This window comes from Tamandua tetradactyla, chromosome 11 (assembly GCF_023851605.1).
Source record: "Tamandua tetradactyla isolate mTamTet1 chromosome 11, mTamTet1.pri, whole genome shotgun sequence".
Lineage (NCBI taxonomy): Eukaryota > Metazoa > Chordata > Mammalia > Pilosa > Myrmecophagidae > Tamandua > Tamandua tetradactyla.
The window spans coordinates 60,341,455-60,362,177 of NC_135337.1; the positions used below are offsets into that span (position 1 = coordinate 60,341,455).

General features: G+C 33.0%; 1 protein-coding gene across 4 annotated transcripts in view; it reads right to left on the bottom strand.

The window, feature by feature from the left end:
• LEPR (leptin receptor) overlaps positions 1-20,723 on the bottom strand; it is a 128,631-nt gene that overhangs the window by 31,165 nt on the left and 76,743 nt on the right. For all 4 annotated transcript variants that reach the window (XM_077120699.1, XM_077120698.1, XM_077120696.1 and 1 more), the window contains exons 5-10: positions 16,415-16,623; positions 12,381-12,526; positions 9,939-10,083; positions 4,527-4,817; positions 4,252-4,369; positions 1,848-2,047 (exon numbers count right to left, since the gene is read on the bottom strand). In XM_077120699.1, coding sequence (XP_076976814.1) covers positions 1,848-2,047; positions 4,252-4,369; positions 4,527-4,817; positions 9,939-10,083; positions 12,381-12,526; positions 16,415-16,623 — 1,109 coding nt within the window. The remainder of the gene's footprint in view (positions 1-1,847; positions 2,048-4,251; positions 4,370-4,526; positions 4,818-9,938; positions 10,084-12,380; positions 12,527-16,414; positions 16,624-20,723) is intronic.

The following is a 20,723-nucleotide window of genomic DNA, read 5'->3' on the forward strand; positions in this document are numbered from 1 at the left end:
CAACAATATTTTAGACTACTCATGCCAAAAAAAAAATAAGTTTTTTCATTATTATATAGTTTCTTATGATTGCTCAATTCTTCAGAGATCAAGAAGCCATCCACCGACCTACTAAGACAATACGTATTTCATCTCTTGGAAAGAGAATTCCTCTCAGGAAAGGAAGTATCAAAACTCTAGTGACCACAAGAGTTTAAATCTGTGATTATACCTGACTGAATTATATAAACATATTCAATGAACATATAGTTTCCAGAAACGATGCTCTGAAATACAACTGTCTATGTGAACCGCCAATAACCATTCTGGGATGGCAGAGGAACTATTCTCATTTTTGGGGTGATAAAACAATCTCAGAATGCTTATGTGGCCAGTGCACATTTACAACTCTGGCATTTGGATCCCAAGTTGAATTTTCACATTGCTTTCTACCACTGAATAGGCAACATAAGCCCAATTTAAACTTTTGGTTTTAGTTCTGAGCAGAGCAGCATTAAAGGTAATTCAGATGGCACACAGTACTGAATCCATGTTGCATTTGTCATATTTTTCGTGTGTGTACCTGTGTATGTTTGTGTGGGAGCATAAAAGGGTGTCTTGCTATCCTAGGACATTTAGTACAAGAAAAGTGATTTTAAATGGAAAAAAAATAAATAGTGGGGAAGTGGGGAAGTGAAATGACTGGGAATTTATACTGAAAAAGAAATCTCAATCTTTAACAAAATTTAGGATTTAATTCAGATGTGCATTAATTATCTGGGAAAAAAAACAAATTAAATATTGATTTTTGTCTCATTTTCCCCCAAAATAGTCTATAACACCAAAAGACATTCTTTCACTTCTGCTGCACGATCAAACAGGTCATTTCTCAAGGTCATTTCTTGAGAATGTGGTCATTTCTCCACAACAATACTGGAGAAGTATATCAAATTTTCCAAGTGCTCTTTTATTTCGATCGCTTTGATGTTAAAAGTTCTTATGGAAAGAATGTTTTAAATATCATGATACATCATCATCCTTGTCTATTTTCTCTTCTTCACCTCTCTTTAGTTGCTTTGAATGCCTCTGCTTTCCTATATGGCCTCATAAATTCAAAGCCTTGGGTTGTGGCTACTCAGATTACAAAGACCTCCAGGATGGAAGGGTGGATGGTAGCACAACATTGTGACTGTGATTAACAGCACCGAAACACACGCCTGAATCTGCTTAAAAGGAGAAATGTTAAGTTGTATATATGGTGACAGATGAAAATTAAAAGAAAAAAAAATCCATGGAACTGCACTACACAAACAGTGACCCCCGAGTTAAATCATGGACTACAGTTAATGGAACAAATGTGAAGACATGCTTTCATCAACTGTAACAAAAGTTCCACACCAATGTCAGGTGTTAATAATAGGGTGGTATACGGGAATCCTGAATTTCATGCATGATTGTTCTGTAAGCTCACAACTTCTCTCATAAAGATCTTAAAATCCAGGTGTTTTCATGTGTACTATGGAAGAAAGACTTACAAAGTAGTACATTAAAGAACTCGACTCAATTTCATTCACAGCAACCAACAGAATCCATCCATTATTTAGAACAACTTCACAGTGGCTGACAGAATTCATCGTATCAATAGAATACTGAAAATATTTCTATTGCTGGAAAAAAAGCGTGCTATAAGTAGTTTAAAATAAAATCAAGCTGGAAAACTTTCTGAGGCTGATTGTCATCTCAATTCCAGTGCAAACTGGAACAATACTTTTTCAAAACCCAATGTGATTAAATGGTAAAATACAACAGTAACTCTGAGTTAATATGAATCTTAATCTGCAATAAAATTGCAACAAAATTTGACATACCCACGGAATCAGGAATAACGCATGTCGGTGGAGAGTCAAGTGACCCTAAAGAGTGATTGATTCTAATCCACATTGTATAGCCGGATAAGAGAAAGATTGGCTGAAATATGCATTCATAAAAGCCATCCCTCTTCAAGTGGCAATCTTTGGGTTCAGAATTGGGATGAATAGATGGACTATCAGAACAGTAAAGGCTGCTCCTTAAAAGATATGAAAATATTCAATTAGTATACAGCATTGATAAAATAGACTTATTTGAGAATCTAGCCTTTGTCTTTAAATGAGAGAGAGGTTTTCTCCATCTAAAAATGATGTTATTGGAACAGGATTTTTTACCTCCCAACTATATAGCAGTGTTATGTCTTTCCACAAAAAGAGACAGTAAACAACCTTTATTAAATATGTCATTAGACACTAAATGGGGATGCAAATGAACAAAACATATTGCTCTAATAAGGAAATAATGATCCAGTTAGAGACAAAAACCTACAATACTTTGAAAAAGTGTTTGAAAGTATAGGTAACTTTATACCATAACTGATAGTACAGATCAAAAGTAGTAAAGGGGAATTCCCAAGATGGGGTGGGTCAATTCCTTATCCTTTAAAATAGAGGATTTTAAATTCCACCACAAATTATAATTGACAGTAAATGACAGCATAACTGATGGTAGCCTAATATTTTCTAATTCAATTAAAATAACACCAATTCTATGGTTTTGACTATATGAACCATATAGTTAAGTACATTACTCATTTTCTCCAGGAAAAAATTAAGAAAACATTTTCTACAAGTGAACCCACCAACACTGCAACCCAGAATATACAAAGCACTTCTCTTCTTTGAAATAACCGCTTCACCACTATTTACTCTTCATATGGTATTTAAATGACCAAAGCAGTCGTTACTGTTTCTATAAAGATGAGAGGGAGGAGGTCAGAAGGAAATGAAAAATCTATATTCTTCTGTCTCTCAATTTCCAGTTTTTTGTGCATGACAATTTTTTTCCTATTTCCTAAAAAATTACAGTCATCGATCTGTGTGTGTGTCTGTGTGTGTGAATGAGTGGTGGTGGGTAGAGGACAGTGATGATGAAAATAAGAAGCCAAGTACTAGTCCATTTGGAATCCAATGGTTTGCATCATCATCATCATGACAGCAACAACCATTTACTGAATATTTGCTGTGAGAAATTATATCATTAATTATAATTAAATGAATTCTGTCCCTTAATTCTCACAGAAACCCTGTAAGTCTTATAACTCTCTCCTTTTTACAAATAAGGAAACATCGGCTTAGGGTGACCAAGAAACTCACCCAACTAGTGGGTCTTCTGCAAATGTGAGCAAGATAAAGGGGGTGCAGAGCTAATGTAAGAGTCTTCCACAACACCTCTTTAGTGTCAGAAGGCCACAAAAAGAAAGTGCAGACAGATAGAAAAGTAAAATGGCACACCATGGACATTGGATCGATTTAAAAGTACTCCTGTAGGTTACGATGAAAGCAGCTATTATTGGCATTTGAGAAATGTAGAGATTGCTGCATTGTTTTCTAATACTATACAAGAGTGGACTGCTGGCTTTAGGAATAGAAGTCAGTCCACTGTGTTTGGGGGAAAGGATTTATTTTCCAACAGAAAATTTAGATTTTAAGAATAAATAAATACAAATTATACAAACTGGAAGTCTCTAACACAAACACAAATTAGGTCATAGCTTTTAAGAGCACGACACATATTTGAAAACCACTATAGGATAAATAAAAATGTTTCTCTCTTCTCCTCATCAAGAGTGATATTGCTTCAGATAAAAATATTTGTAGAGATAAGGAGGATGCTAGGAAGACAATGGCTTTGAATTATTTCCAAAACAGAGAAGCATCAACATAAACAAGCCCAAATTACTCCTTATTCACATTGGTCCTTGTTAATTATTAAGTGTTTCTTTCTTAAATTATTTCATAGAGTTCTAAAAAACACCCATAGTAGCTTTTACAGTTTTGGCATCTCTACCTCTAAGATATTAATTTTAAACCTAATGATATTATGCTTTTATATTCCTCTATGTTCTTCTCTAATCAAATCTGTAAATCAGATTAAAATATATATAAACTAACTTTTCTTGAATTTCATTCAAGAGTTAAAATCCAACTGTGGAGTATTAATTATCAGAAAAATAATCTGAGGTAAAAACAAATTACATATATACTTGTTTTTAATCTCAAGTATGAACCTTTTTCAAGAATCAACAATTCTTTCAATGCCTCAAAAATATACCAATTAAGTATGTCCTCTTGTCCTCTCAGGAAAAAAATTCTGTAACACTACTGTTACAGTAATATTTCTACCAAAACCCTTTGTCTCAATTTATTCCTAGAAAAGTAAAACAGCATAAATAATACGTACCTGTGATACCTCAGCTGCAAAGTACTTCCCACAAGTGACTGGACTGTATTGGATGACCATCTGCAAGTCATTTTAGTTAAGTACCCATCAGTTTCACATGATATATTGATATTGACATCTATTTAAAACACATTAAAATATTAATATAAAGCACAAACACCAAAAAAATTTTGAATGAAAAAAAATCTCCTTACATCTTAACTACGTCTCTGTCACAGGGACCATAAGGAAAACTTGTCTGGTGGAACAAATGAACAAAACCTCAATATTCTTACCAATGACGTACAACTCAGCGTAGCGATGGTGACACTCGAGTTGGTTGCAGCAGTACACGGCATTATACATGAACTTGCCTCGAGGTTGGGTTGCATTCACAGAGGGAAGCATAACTTTGCTAACATGGTCACCTATAACACTGTACTGGCTTTGAGGAATTTTCTCAGCTAAATTCATCCACCAAACAATCTTTTTTGAGGACACAATCTTGTTGTCATTTTTATAGATGCAGTGAAAAGAAACATTAGAACCAACGCTTGTCAGAATTTTAGGTGGAAAGTATACGACATCTGTAACGAGGAAAGAAAGGCAAGATGTCAGGTGAAGAAAGAGAACATCATGTAAGCAATTTCTACCATATAAAAAAGACTCACAACACATTCCAGGATTACTTTGCAAAAAAATAAAATGTGTGTACTAAGGGACTGAATAACTCTGTAATTGCCTGTTCATTTAGTGTCCTGGCACTCCCATTTTCGAGTGACTTGTCTCCTAAACAAAGAGGCTTATTCTTCATAAAATAAGTAACTTAAAAGAGTAACTGTCACTTGCTAACTGATACGTAAAAATTTATTTAGAAGACTATGTAGTCTGTAGGAAATGTAAAATGCATGGTACACCATTATAGGCAAAGCAGGAAAAACTGCAAAGACTGCCCCGTAATATTTTCAGTTATTCGATGTCAATATCCTGACCAATGTTTTTCTACAACATGGTGCACCTTTATGGTCCATGCCATTAGCCACTATTTATTTGGTACCCCATTGTTGCAAACTTACCTTGCCTATTATTGTCAGTAGAAAAATAAGCAGATTTTTTAGTAGGAAGAATTTATTTCTACCATGATGCATTACAAAAATGTCAGCATCTTTCAAGATTCTACAATTTAAGTTAAATAATTTCCTGCTGAGAGAGTATGAATATGTATTTACAAATATCTTCTGGATTATATCCACACACAAGCACAACTTCATTGGCCTTTATTGTTTTCAATCTCTCTACTTTGTGATGGTATGCTAAACTCCAAAGTGTTTATATTTGCAACTTTTCCAAAACCACTGTGCTTTTTATTTCTGTACTCAAACAGAAACAGGAAAAAAAAGCCTAGTAACATTAAATCACTGGACAGAAGCCAATCCATTAGACTTATGAGCATCACAGAGCATAATACTAATAGAGGATGGCACTCAAGCTTCATTTGTACATTACTTACTGCAGACAAGTACCTAGCACAGACCTGAAAGACTGTTGACCTACCTTTAATGTGTTCCGCACCTCATTATTGAACTGCCTCAAAAAGTCTCAGAATAATTCTTTTTTTTAAAAAAAGATAGTACAAATGAGTTTTCATGTATTAAGTAGAAGCTTTTGATTTTAAAGATTCAAAAAACACCAAGCATTATCACTTTGAAATCAGATGCATATAATAAGGTTAGTTGAGAAACATACTAAAGTTATGGTTTGAGGTATGACTAAATGTTAAATAATAGCTTAAAATTGCAAAAGTAAATTAATGAAAACCTGACTTTTTAAAATTTTATTTTGAACAAACTTACTGAAATTGATGATTTGAGGTAAATGTTGAATACTTAATTTGGAAACTAAGAAAAATATATATTTTATTCTCATGAGTAACTTTGCTATACATAATTTGTAAAATAAGAAAGCAATAATAATTTCCTTCTCATGACCACATAGTAATACTCTCTCATAATCGATATTAATGAACTTTATTAAAAGAAGAAATTGTATCGCTAATTAGTGATTATTCAAAAGAATATAAATCATGAATCAAAACATTTTAAAAAAAGCAATTTTAAAAGGTACAGTTTTTTCTTTATTATCACCCTATTTTCTATTTTTTATTCTTCAAGAAGATATAGCTATTTTTCTTTTCTTTTATTTGCTTTTCTTTTTTTTACTATTTTTCTTTAAGAGGAAAATAGTTTTTCTAACACATTGTAAGAACTTCCAAGTGTGAAAGCTAGAAATTGCCTAGCATTTGCTTCCCCTCTTCTTTTCACAATAAAAACACAGTTAGTAAAAGTATTACAAATATTCAGCACTAGATTTCAAAGTTATTTTCAGTATGTAGCATAAACTAATTGTAATATTCTTAGACTTCATAAGTACTGACAAAAGCCCTAGCTTTTCTCTAAAAACTCAAGACCTTCCAACAGCTATAGAGAAAGAAGGCAGACAATTCATTTTAAAGAATCCATTGATTAGGAACAGACAATGTTCCATAAACTTCATACTTGGTAGATAGAGCTTTAATGCATTAATGAGTAAAACACATCAGCTCTAAAATTCTGTTTGCTATGGCTGCAACCTACCAGGCAATATCTATTCAACAAAGTCTTTGGAAATAATAAAGCAAGATAATTCACTCTATATAAAGCAATGCCTCAATCTTACAGTGTTTCTACCTGATGATGACACTATCATGCTTGTTGGTGAACAATGAGACTAGAATTTAATAATGTAAAGTGTCTACACTTAAGAAAGAAGGACCCAAATCAGTTTGGAGGAACACAGCTTGCTGTTACACACCATTCAGAGGTCACACCTTGCGTGTAGTAAGTGCTGAGAAGTATGAAAATTGCTGCAAAGGTAATTCAGTAATCCTAAGCCTAAAAAACCTAAACGACATTAAAACCTCATTTACCCGGTATCATCCAGGAAGATAGGAGCTCCAAAAAGTGCTCTCCATAATGAATCTTACTGCTTACCTGCTTCGAGAGTCACAATTTTTAGTGCCACCACACATCTTGTATAATTATGCAATACGCACTGCTTTGCCTTGTTAGTAGTTAAAAATGTGGACTTTGGAATTAGACTGCCAGCTCCACACTACTTTCTAATTGTGTGAAGCTTTATAAGTTAGTTAACCTTTCTGTATCTTAATTTCCTTAGCTATAAAATTGGAGTAATAGCACCTATCTCATGGGTACTGAAAAGATACAGTGACAATCTATGTAAAATACTTAGTGCCTGAAACACAGGAAGTATTTTACAAATACCACATTATTATTATTATTTCACAGGGAATTTTGAATCCAATTATACTTACAGACATGATACTGTACTAGAGAAATGTGCTTAAGAACTCCGAGAGTGTGTAGGGGTTTTGTCTCTGCTCTTGGTTTCCCTACCTGTTTTCTACTTGGTCGGTTTCCGTCTCTCCCTCTAAGTCAACTGGAACACTCAGTGGCATTTAAACTATGCAAGTTTGTTAAATCAGTAACCTTAACTTCACACCCAATGTTAAGTCAACCAATTCTTTCCTTTGTGACAGCTAAGTGGCTCACTATCTAGATACGTTTTTCACTAATTTCCAGATTTTGCTGTCTGGGATGTCTCTCTTCTCTGGAGGGACATGAGTGGTGAACAAGTAAAAGGCTTGCTGTTGATGGTAATATTGTTAGATACTGTACAGGCAGATAAACTGGCAAATTTTCTTCTCTATAAAACACAGTATTACCTCTGTGTACAGAAAACATTAAATATTTGCATATTAAAGGGCATGCATATGTGTGCATGTGCTTTATAGTACATATTAATAAATTTAATTATATTATATATGAAAGCACAAAATATGATCTAATATAATAAGAAACCAAGCAAATATAATCCTACATCTGGTAAAAACTTTTATTAAGAAAGTAATAGACATATAAAAGATTTTTGTATAAAGTAAAACAGAACAAAAAATAAGCATATCTATCCAAAGTCCTGAAAGTCTAAATTGAACAATCTATAACATACTACTAGGTGAAATATAACAAAAATAACTATTACGTCATATTGGTTAACATATAACAATCCTATTGAGCACATAATATTGCAAGGATCATTATTCTAGAAAGATCTTAATATACAACTCTTAAATCCTAGCAAACGGAAAAAACATGTTGATTCTTTTAAATCTCTCTTCTTCATAAAAAGTCCATTTTCAAACCTAATTAGGAAGAAAACAGTAGAGAATGGAGTCATTTTGTTGTGGACAAGAAAGAAACATTTCACCAAAAGGTAAAAAAAGAAGGCAGGCCACGGGCCACTTAGTTGGAGTAGGGACTGTGCCTTCTACTTCCTTTGTAAAACTCCCTTCTTCCCAGGCCCAGCTTACCCTGTCTACTGATAAAATCCTTCAGACAGGCCATCCTTTGAAATTTGATGTTGTTAATTTACTCCCCATTGCATAATGCTCTGCTAGTCATTAAGACGTATTAATCAGTGATATCTAATTGAAGGGAAGATTTAACCTTCCTTAGAAAAAGAAAAATTCAAAACTAAATTTGCAGTATCATATTATACCCATTGAAGATATTCAGTAATTGCTTGAGGAATAGAGATGATAAGCTAATCATCTAAATCAGTTTACACAGAATAAATTGTTCCTGTTACTTAGCACTTTATTAAGCATTTCTCACAATTTTGCATGCGCTACGCAATGAGTTATGTATCACGTCAAGCTCTCACCCTCATTAGACTTTGATATTCTGAATATTGAGATTATGGATTCATAAACTATGATAATAGCTAATATTTACTGAGTGCTTACTAAGGGCCAGGCAATGGGGTAAGCATTTTATGTACATTATTTCATTCTGTCCTTACAAAAACATTCCCACTATACAGATGAGGAAATTGAGGCAAAAAAGGGTTAAATTTTCCAATAAGTAGTGGGAGCAGGACTATAAAATTCTGTCAGACTCCAGGTCATTTCTCTTAAACCACTAATGCTTTTTGCTTTTTGACTAACCAATGCATTTTAAGTAGTAACTGATAAATAAACTTGTTTAATTAAACGTACTGGATATTCGCTTAGTGTTTTACTATTTCATGACACTTGTGCTCTCTCTCTATTTGTACACTGTCAATACTTGATGACTCTTTGGCCAGCTGCCTGATCTGACTTCTTAATGAGGAAGGTGTGAACGAATTGTGGTAATTCTGATTTGAAAAACACCTTTAAAAATATGAAAATTGAACTTGAAAATTCTGAAATGCAAGCATCGGGAGTAAAAAGCACTTTTATTATGTAAAACATAGCATAAAAATTTAATATTTGAAAGTTATGTCAAATAAATACATTTGGTTTCCAAATGTAAAAAGTAAGGAGATATCGCTATAAATAATGTCCTGGTTGTTAAATTTTAACTTTTCACCTTTTTAATAAGAAAAAAAATAATTATACAAGATTCTCCTCTGGAAGCACGTAAACATAAGTTCTCTTACACCAGTATTTTTAACGAGTGTTCAGAATTTAAACAAATGTTAACACTGTCCCCCCTTTTGGTTTAGTGCTACAAAACGTAAGATGCTCATGAGATGCTAAAGGCAAATTCAGTTAATATCTCTCTCTCTCTCTCAACAGAAGCTACTATACTAAAAACCATAAAACCCACCTTGTGTGGTAAAGATATAAGGGGTGCTCCAGTCACTCCAGGCTCCCGAACCTCTCAGTCTCTTGCCTCGTACCTGAACCACATAGGAAGACCCGGGAAGCACACTGCCTACCAGCAGTGATGGAGAGAAGACGGTTTCAGCAACCTATTACATATTATTTTAAAACATCAGAGTATCAGATCAATGCAGTCTACAAAATTGACTAGAAGCAGGTCTCAACACATTTCAAACAATCAAAAGCTGATATTCCATTGGCCTCGCTTACTTCTTCCATTCACAACACTGAAGGTTCCCATCCTGCTCTTTGCATGAGTTAAGTGTTAAAAAAAAAAAATCAGCCCAGATCCAAAAAGACAGGTTTCCAAGTAGTGTATACTTTACCAGGAACAACTGCAAAGTATAACAGTTTTTTTCCCAATATGAAAATAAAAAAAAAACAACTTAGGTAAAAGAGTGACAGGTGGCTCAGTGGCAGAATTCTCGCCTGCCATGTCAAAGACCCAGGTTCAATTCCCAGAGTCTGCCCATGCCAAAAGCAAAAAAAAAAAATGCATTTATCTGGGCAGTGCAAAGGTGGCTCCGTGGCAAAATTCTCGCCTGCCATGCTGGAGATCCAGGTTCGTTTCCTGGAGCCCGAACGTGCCAAAAAAAAAAAAAAAAAGAGTGACATTATCCACACAACAAAACCAGAGGTATTTTTAATGAGGATTGAGAAAAACAAATGAGATCTGTGTGTTACAAGTTTTGGAGAGTATCCTTAAGTTTGCTGGGCTGAACCTTGTCCAAAGGTCTAAGGTGAACTTGAATATCAACCTAGAATAACTGTCACTCCTAAATCTTTCAACATTTTTTTCAAGAAAAGCACAAGATGCAGATAAACAGGCATGGCTATATAATTATATTTAATTGCGATTAAACACGTTTTGTGCGTGACGTAGTTAGTATCCTGCAAACTTAATCTCTTCATTTAAAGTAAAACATTTTCTGAAGCTCAACAATTTCAATCTAGCAAACTGATTATGGATAACACCGAGACTACGTCAGGAAATAAACCAATCGGTTATTTCTATAAACCACAAATACACCTAAGGATTCCAGTGGTTAAAAAAAATCAATATATATGAACGTTCCCACTGCATTTTATGCACATGATCCTAAAACTTAAATTCCTAAGAGAGCATGATCTATGTTTATCTATATTCGTTTATATTTACCTCATCTATATTCATTTATATTTACCTCTAACGCGTATAAATAATGTACAGCGCACAGTCCTTGCATGGCCCGTGAAATCCTCCTTGCCCTCCTCCTCCTCCTCCCCCACCCCTCTCTGACTTCACTACCACCTTCATCTTCAGTCACACTGGCCTCCGGCTGTCCCCAGTACAGGGCTCTGTACTGCTGTTCTCTCTGTCAGGTAGCCTCTTGCCTCAGATATCTACACCAACATCTCCATCAAATCCTTGTTCAAATGTAACAATGCCAATGCTTCCTCCATTCAATGTTACAAGCCACAGTCACCTACCAGCATTTCCCAGCTCTCTCATCCTATTCTACTACCCCATTGTAACCTGATGCAAGTGGAACAGTTCCTGGAAACTAGGTGGTGCTCGACAAATATCAAACGAGTGAAAAAAGGATTTGGCACCCTTTACAGTAAAAATGCATTCACTGCATGTGAACAAATATACTGAACAATAAAAATGAAGGGTAAAATGTAAAATCAGAAATAAGAGGACTACAGATGAAAAATTATAATTATGAAATCAAGTATTTCGTAACTAGATTCCTTGTACCCATGGAGCCATACGTGTGTGTGTCTCTGTGTGTAAAGAGATAGATTGATGGATATAGAAAGATGAGATATATAGATGATTAGATAGAAAGAAAAAAGAGAGAAAGAGAGAAAGAAGGAAAGAAAGAAAGAAAGAGAGAGAGAAAGAGAAAGAAAGAAAGAAAGAAAGAAAGAAAGAAAGAAAGAAAGAAAGAAAGAAAGAAAGAAAGAAAGAAAGAAAGAAAGAAAGAAAGAAAGAAAGAAAGAAAGAAAGAAAGAAGAAAAAGAAAGGACAGAAGGAAGGAAGGAAGAAACAGAAACAAAGGTCTAAATACATAAACATTTTTTTGGAAGAGAAACTTTTTCTGCCTAAAAGTTTCTAAAAGTTTCACTAAATTCTGGGAGGAATTTATTGTGCTCTTCAATAAACAAAATATATGGATCTCTATATAAAAGATATTCAGTAATATGAAACATTTTTCTCAAAGTGTTTCTCAAAAGATGCAAAATGTTATTCAAGAGGTCATTTCCTATGCTGAGCATCAGTGAAAGCCAGTGGCATAATATTAAATTATAACTTATTCTACTCTAGTTTATATACATTTTACATATGTCTGTTTTTTAGATACTTGTAAATTTTTCATTATACTTACTAAAATATACTCACTTCTTTTTTTTGTATTGTAGAATTCTCAGAATATTTCACTTGATATTGAAGTTGAAATGGTACCAGTGTTGGGCTGGACCAAGAAATCTTTAAATCACCATTGTCTGTGATTTCCATACGCAAACCTAATGGTGGATCAGGCTTCACTTAAGAAAAAAGAGAATACTTTAAGTCAAGCAATTTTCATGATAATCCTGTTCGAGTAAAATTATGTCAGAGTTTTCAGTATACCCTCTCCTTTCAATTACCTCAAAGGTGACCTTTATTCAAGGGCTAATTACAGAACCTAAACCAAGCCATAATACTGGATCTAACGTCCTATCATAGTGACCGATGCATCTTTATTTCATTCCTCTAAATGGTTAAAAACTATGAATCAGTAAATTAAAATGAGTTTTAATGAACGCGAATTCGTGCTATAAAAGCCTCCTTAACTTTGTTTAACCCAGCATTTCCCAAACTTATCTGAAGCCTGCCTCAGCTCCACCATACTTGTTTGGTGAGTAAGGAGAAAAGGCATTTTCCAAAACACTATTTGGAAAAAAACTAATAAAAATTCAGTAAATCTTTTAATTTTGAATTATAATAATCCAGACAGGCACACCTTCTCAACCCACAGCATGAATGTTTCCCAAACAATTATACGCACCATTAGCAGGTGATGGCTTGCCACTAGAAATGGGGATGTTGTTTCTTAGTTAAGGGGGAATTTAACTTGGTAAATGATTTCTGAGTTCATATGTGTGTGTTTACATATGTATTTGTGTATATAAGTATGTGGCTACATATGTGTATATATAGTTTTAAATATACAAGAAAATTTTTTAACTATTTATAGTCACAATTTAAATATTTACAATAAAGATTGATTTAATAAATTATGATTCATCCTTATAATGGAAATCTATATAGATTATTGAAATAATAATTTCAGAAGAATATTGAAAATTTTTAATATTAGTAAGTTTTTAAAAGTTTATTAAACAATGTCTATACTTGGATTCCAGGTTCATTAAATTAACAAATAAATAAGATAGGTTTAAATATGTATTAAAAATAAAAAGAATGCTAAAATGATAGAAAATAGATGATTCATGTTCTTCTTTGTGCCTTTCTATATCTGCAAGATTTTTTTACAATTAACAGAAGTTATTCAAGCAGGTAAAATTATTACACTGAAACATTTACAATTTGAATTTTATTTTCAAGAAATAAAATGGTACATATGTATTTTTTTTACATTCTGCATTTTCAGAAATTTAGACAGTTTTCCACCCTTTCCAATTAGTCAAAACTAGTGAGGTTTTACTTTTTGTCACAGATTACAAATATTAGTGACTTAAAAGTAGTAACACCTAAATACTAATGTCTGCAAAAAACAAGGTGAAATTTACTGTGTTCCCATGACCAAAACCAAGATGAAATGAAGACACCAAAATAAGTGAAATCAGGAAGTTACAGAATACTGTTCATTTGCTATCTGTTTAAAAATATGCCTTAATATTACTAAAAGTAATTTTCCCTGATCCCCACTGTACCTAATCCTAGGCATACCAACATATATCTGCTTCTTTTCAGAGCAACATTCCTGAGAACAGCTGGCATCACTTACTCTCTGCGTTTTGCATTCCATTCCCTACTAACTTACTCTGATCAGGTCTTCCTCATCAGTCCACTGAAACTGCTCTCATCAAGGTCACTCCCTTTTCCACACCCAATGTCAATTATTTGATTCATTTTGCTACATCTCTCAGAAACATTCCATACAGCTACATACTCCCCCTTTCAGGAAATATTTTCACTTGGCTTCTGGAACACCACAACCCTTTTAAACCTCCTTTCTCACTGAACATTCCTCATTCTTTCTATGCCTAAATGAGTGATCTCATAGGAATCCCTAAACATCTGTACACTCATGACTTTCACATATATGTCTCTCCTGAGCTCTAGATTCATATATACAACTGCATACTCTACAGCTCTTAACTTTCTAATTGGTATGTCAAACTCAATGTGTCCAAAATAGACCTCTTGATTTCTACACACACACACACACACACACACACACACACACACACACACACACACACACACAATCTTCTCTTGTTTCCCCATCTAACTAACTGGTATTAGAATTCACCCAGCTGCTCAGGTTCAAACCTAAGATTATCCTTGATTACTCTGCCTTTCCCACCCCACGTCCAACCCTTTAGAAAATCCAGTTCAACATCATCACCCAAATAGATCCCAAATCTAACCATTTCTTTACTTCTTTACTGCTACAACCCTAAGCCAACTGGACTACTCCAATAGCCTATCTGGATCCTCTGCTTCAAATCTTGCAATTGCCCTCTTCCCCTTTTCCCCATCAATTTCATTCTGCACAATACAGAGTAAATTTTAAACCACACACACACACACCTGGTCATACCACTCTCTTAGTTCAAAAGCTTCCACTGCAATTAGAATAAAATCTAGACTGTATAACCTAATCTTATACTATGATCCAGACCCTGTCTTACCCCCACCTCCTAAAGTTTTCACACTTCATTTACCCCAAGCACATGAGCCCTCACTTTGGTTCCTTAGTCTAGGAAGTTTACTCTATCTCAGAGATTTTGTGAGTAATATTCTTTTGCCTGGAGCACCTTTTGTTCTGGACTTTTACATGACTATCACTTCTTTATTCAGGTTCAATGCTATCTTCTGAAAAAGGCCTTCTTTGGCCTCCATAACCGAAGTAACAGCCCCTACCTGACAGTGTCCATCATGCCACCCTGAATTATTTCTTACGTGTCACCTACAATTTTTGCATATAATCCTATATGTCCAAATATAAGGAAAGATTTTCTCCCAAAATGATCACTCAAAAATGGCAAAATTCCTTTTCAAGTTCTTATTAAGAATATCATATATATAGCACTTTCTTTCAATTAGTTTGTGTACTGGTTCTAAATGGTTCTAACAAACACCTGATAGAACTGGTTTCAAAAAGAAAAGATACATTTAATATAGATTTTGCCTTTTTTTTCCTGTGATATAATTATGATTGAATTGCTTGGACATCCTTGTAATTACCTTGCAGATATCATAAATACAGTCCTAGAGGACAAATTATTTAAAAGTTCTAATACTAAAATGTGACGTCATATACAGATTCAAGAAATAATTGGGAATGAGGTGAAGGTAAAGCAGTATGAAAAACTGTGTCAGATACCTGAAAAAAAAATGGCTCTAGTGATGTCAAAACCAATGATGTAAAGATGCAGATAAAGAGTTTGTATATAATTGTTTCAAGAGATATAAGCAGAAAATAGTAACTGCTAAATTACACATCATATATTTACTGTAACATGTACATATAACTGAACTAATAAGTTAAATACTTTAACACTCACCAGCATTATTTACATTGTCTATAAATTTTATACACATTATAATTATATATTCAAGCTTACCAAAAGAAGTTTTGGAGATCTCTGCACTAAGAAAATGGGGCATTGCCTATTATTTGCATTTTTCCTATAATAAGGTTTTATAATAAATTACTTGCATTTGCCTCCTTATTGTTTGTCTTTGCCCACTATTGGATGCCCCTGCTCTATATGACAGGAACCTTGTCTCATTCATCCCTTTCCCAGCTCCTAGGACAGCACCTGGCATACATGAGTCTCTAAAAAATGTTTATAGAAGGAATAAAAATGAGGTAAGGAAAAAAAAACAAGCTTACAATTATGAGAAGTATTAGCTGAGATGTGAGAAAGTTATATCCAAACAATACATAGCAAATGGACAGATTCAGGATTTAAAGAAATCAAACTGTTCACAAAAAAGAATTTATGTTACAATTGCAGAATATCTACACTACTTTTAAATTATTTTAGAAGCTGCTATTAATACCCCCTCACTGTAGTTTTACCAACGTCACAGCATTGGCCAAAATGAGATTAACCAGTAAGAAAATTTGCAAGCAATTTTCAACCTGTTTGTATGGTGACTTGTAGATCTACTCTCTTTTTTTGTGTACAACTTACCCACATTTATGGGTTGAACTGACATTAGTGGTGACTTAAAAATTACTCTTCCAGATGCAATTTCCAAATACACAAGAAGAGTGTAGTTGAGTTTGGCTGTCGGCACAGGCATATGACATTCACAGCATCCATGAACAGTACAGTTGCACTCAACAATCTGAAAACTGCCTTTCTCAGGGACCAGAGGTGAGTCTTCTAAGCCTTCAGACCTGTATTTTAAAAATAAAAGCAAAATGTTAAACATGGGTGTTAAAAAAGTGGATAGGTTTAAAAGAAGGATGCTTAATCCAAATTGAGGTAAGCTATCCTGGAAACCCAGTTTAAGAGACATCCAGGGAAAAAAAAGATATATTACATAGAGGAAAATAAAGGTAAGGATTAACGTTAATTGCCAGAAATAATATAAGCAAGAAGAAAGTAAAGAAAAAACAAACACTTCAAACCTAATATCCTATACCCAGAAAAAATATCTTTCAAAGTGAAGATGAAATAAAGACTTTATTCAAATACACCGAAAAATGAAAGAATTAATAATCATCAGATCGACACTATAAAAGATATTAAAGGAAATCCTTCAGGCAAAAGCAAAATAATAGCAGATGGAAATCTGTTTCAACACAAAGAAATGAAAAGCACTAGAAATAGCAATGTGGAGGGTAAATATTTATTGACCATTTAAAATAAAAATAATAGCCATGTAATAGGGGATCTATCTATATATATATATATATATACATATATATATATATATATATACACACACACAAGTAAAATGTCTGAAGAGGAGGATTGTAAGTATACAGTTGTAATATTTTAAAATTCTACCTGAAGTGGTATAATATCACCTAGAGATAAATTATGACAGGTTAAAGATGAATACTATAAATCTTAAAGCAACTACTAAAACAGTAAAACGAGTTATGGCTAATAAGTCCACAAAAAAGATTAAATGAAGTCATAAAAATTATTCAATACAAAAAAGAGATGAAAAGAGGAAATGGGAAACAAAAAACAAATGGGATGAGGAAAGAAATGTTTTAAGTAGTAGACTTAAACCTAAATCTATTAATAATAACATTTAATACAAATGGTCTAAACACTCCATTTCAAAAGCAGCAATTATCAGATTGGACAAAAGTTAAGATCCAATTATAAACTGCCTACAATAAGCCATCATCAACTATAAAAACACAAATACACTGAAAGTAAATGAATGGAAAAAGAGATAACATTATGAGATTAGTCGAAAGACAGTTGCAATTTATCAGCTAAGTAAACCTCAGAGCAAAGAATGTTGTCAGGGACAAAGAAGATTATTTTTATTAAGACAAAGAGATGAATTCAAAAAATATAACAACTCAGAACATTTATGTGCCTGATAACAGAGCTTCAAAATACATGAAGCAAAGATTAATAGAACTGCAAGGAGAAATAGACTAACCCACAATTAAAGATGGAAATTTCAATACGTCTCTCTCAATAACAGATCTAACAAGTAGACAGAAAATCACTATGCATAAAGAAGTCTTGAACAAAATCCAAGAATACTCCAGCCAAAAATAACATAATATACATTGTCTTCAAGTGCACACTTAGCATTTACCGAGACAAATCCTATTCTGGGCCATAAAACAAGTTTCAATAAATTTAAAAGAATTAAATTCACACAAAGTATATTCTGTGACCAAAGTAGAACAGCAGAAATCAATAACAGGAAAATATCTAGAATATCTAGAAAGATATTCTCATGAAGATATGAAAACTGAATAATATAACTTCTAAGTAACCTAGATTCAAAGGAGAAATTTTTTAAAAAAGAAATTACAATGATTTTAAAATGAAAACAGTATATGGAAAATTGTGGGATGCTGCTAAAGCAATTTTTGCAGGGAAATTTTTAGCATAACACTAAATATAGGCACTAGATGCCCATGTCAGAAAAGGAGATGGTCTCAAATCAACTATCTCAGCTTCCACCATAAGAAACTAGAAAAAAAGATCAAATTAAACCTAAATAATCAAAGTATAGTAAATAATAAATAGAGTAGAAATCAATGACAGATATCAGAAAAATAAAAGACCAAAATTGATGAAGTCAAAAGCTGGTTATTTAAGATAAAAAAAATTCATGAATCTCTAGCTAGACTGATCAGGAAAAATTAGAGAAGGTAACAAATTAACAATATTAAATGAGACTGATAATATTATCATACAGTCTACAGATATTAAGAAGATAATAAATTATTATGAACAACTTTGTCAATAAATTTGATAATTTAGATGAAAAGGACACATTTCTTGAAAGACACAAACTACCAGAGCTCAATCAGTAAGAAACAGAAAGGATATCTACTAAATATGTCTATATCTACCTATTAGTATATATACCTACATCTACTAAAGATACTAATCTGTAGTTGAAAGCCTTCCCACAAAATACACTTCAGGCCTCGGTGTTCTTCCTTGGTGACATCTATGAAGCATTTAAGGAAGAAATAATTCCAAATCTACACACATTTTTCCAGAAAACTGCAGAGGAGGGAATCTTTAAAATGTATTCTTAGGAGGCAAAAAAAAAATCTCAATACCAGAACCAAAAAAAACACAAGAAAAAAAAACTATAGACAATTTTCCTCATGAACAGAAATGGAAACCATCTTTCAAAAATGTAGGAAACCATATCCAATGACATACAAAAAGGATAATAAATTACAGCCGAGTGGAATTCAGAGTTGGTTTAACATTTAAAATCCACCAATGAAACTCACCATCTAACAAACTAAAAATGAAAAATCAGATCTCTCAAAGACTAGGAAAGCAAAAACTTCCTCAACCTGATAAACCATCTTCAAAATTCAAAAGTTAACAGAATACTTAGTTGTGAAAAAGTAAATATTTTACCCCTAAGATTATCAACAAAGCAGGGGTGTCCCTTCTCATCACTCATTTACACTCAACATTACTGGGAGGTTCCAACCAGTACGAAAAGGTAATAAAAGGAATAAAAGGTATTCAGATCAGAAAAGAAATAGTAAAACTATCTTTATTTGCTGACAACATGATCATCTTTGTAGAAAATCCAACAGATCCACAAAAAAAGTTATCAGTATAAGAGAGATTAGGAAGGTTCAAGAATACAACACTGATATAAAAAATAAATTTTATTTATATAATCTAGCAAAAAAAATCCAAAATTGAAATTATTTTAAAATGTCATTTGCAATAGCATTAAGAATAGAAGTATTTCGACATATATTTGACAAAAAATGTTTAGTGTCTACACACTGCAAACTACAAAATATTGGTGATAGAAATTAGTCAGACAAAAAGAGAGGTATGCTTCCCATGAGATAGAAGATTCAATATTGTTAATATGTCAGTTTTCCTTAAATTGTTCTATAGACTCAATGAAATGTCAATCAAAGTTCCAGCAGCCTATTGTGAAGAAATTGACAGGACACATCTAAAATTCATATGGAAATACAAAGAACCTAGAATAACCAAAACACCTTTGAAAATGAAGAGCACATATTGAGGATTAATACTACCTGACTTAAGACTTATAAAGCTACAATACTCAACCCAATAAGGTACTGGTGTGAATCCAGAAAACTAGGTTAATGGAACAGAAGAGTCCAGAAATAGACCAATACTTGCATGAATGCTTAATTTCTACAAAGGCACAAAAGCCATTCTGTGGGAAAAAGACAATCTTCAATAAAATGTGCTGGAACAATAGGATATTTATATTTTAAAAAAATACATTTTGATCCATACCTCACACTAGATATAAAAATTAATTCAAATCGATTCTAGACTTAAATACAAAACCTAAAACTATAAAACTTCTAGTAGAAAACATAGCAAAAGTCTTGAAAAAAATTTCAGATACTACACCTAAAGCAGGATCCATAAAAAGAACAATTGATAAAGCGGACTTCAACAAAATAAAAAAGTCTGCTTTCCAAAGACACCATGAAGACAACAGAATGAAAAGTCATAGATTGAGAGAAATTATTTACCTATCAGATAAGTGATAAAGAAATTTAATCCAGAAGATATAAAGAACTCTCAAAACTCAATAAATAAACAACCCAATTTTTTAAATCGGCAAAAGATTTGAACATACCCTTTATTACAGAAAATATACAAATAACAAGTACATGGAAACAGTCCAACATCATTAGTCATTAAGGAAATGCAAATTAAAACCATAATGAGATAACACTATCCATGTGTTAGAATGACCAAAATTAAAAAGACTGACCATACGACGTGTGGGTGGAGGATACAGAGGAACTCGACTGTA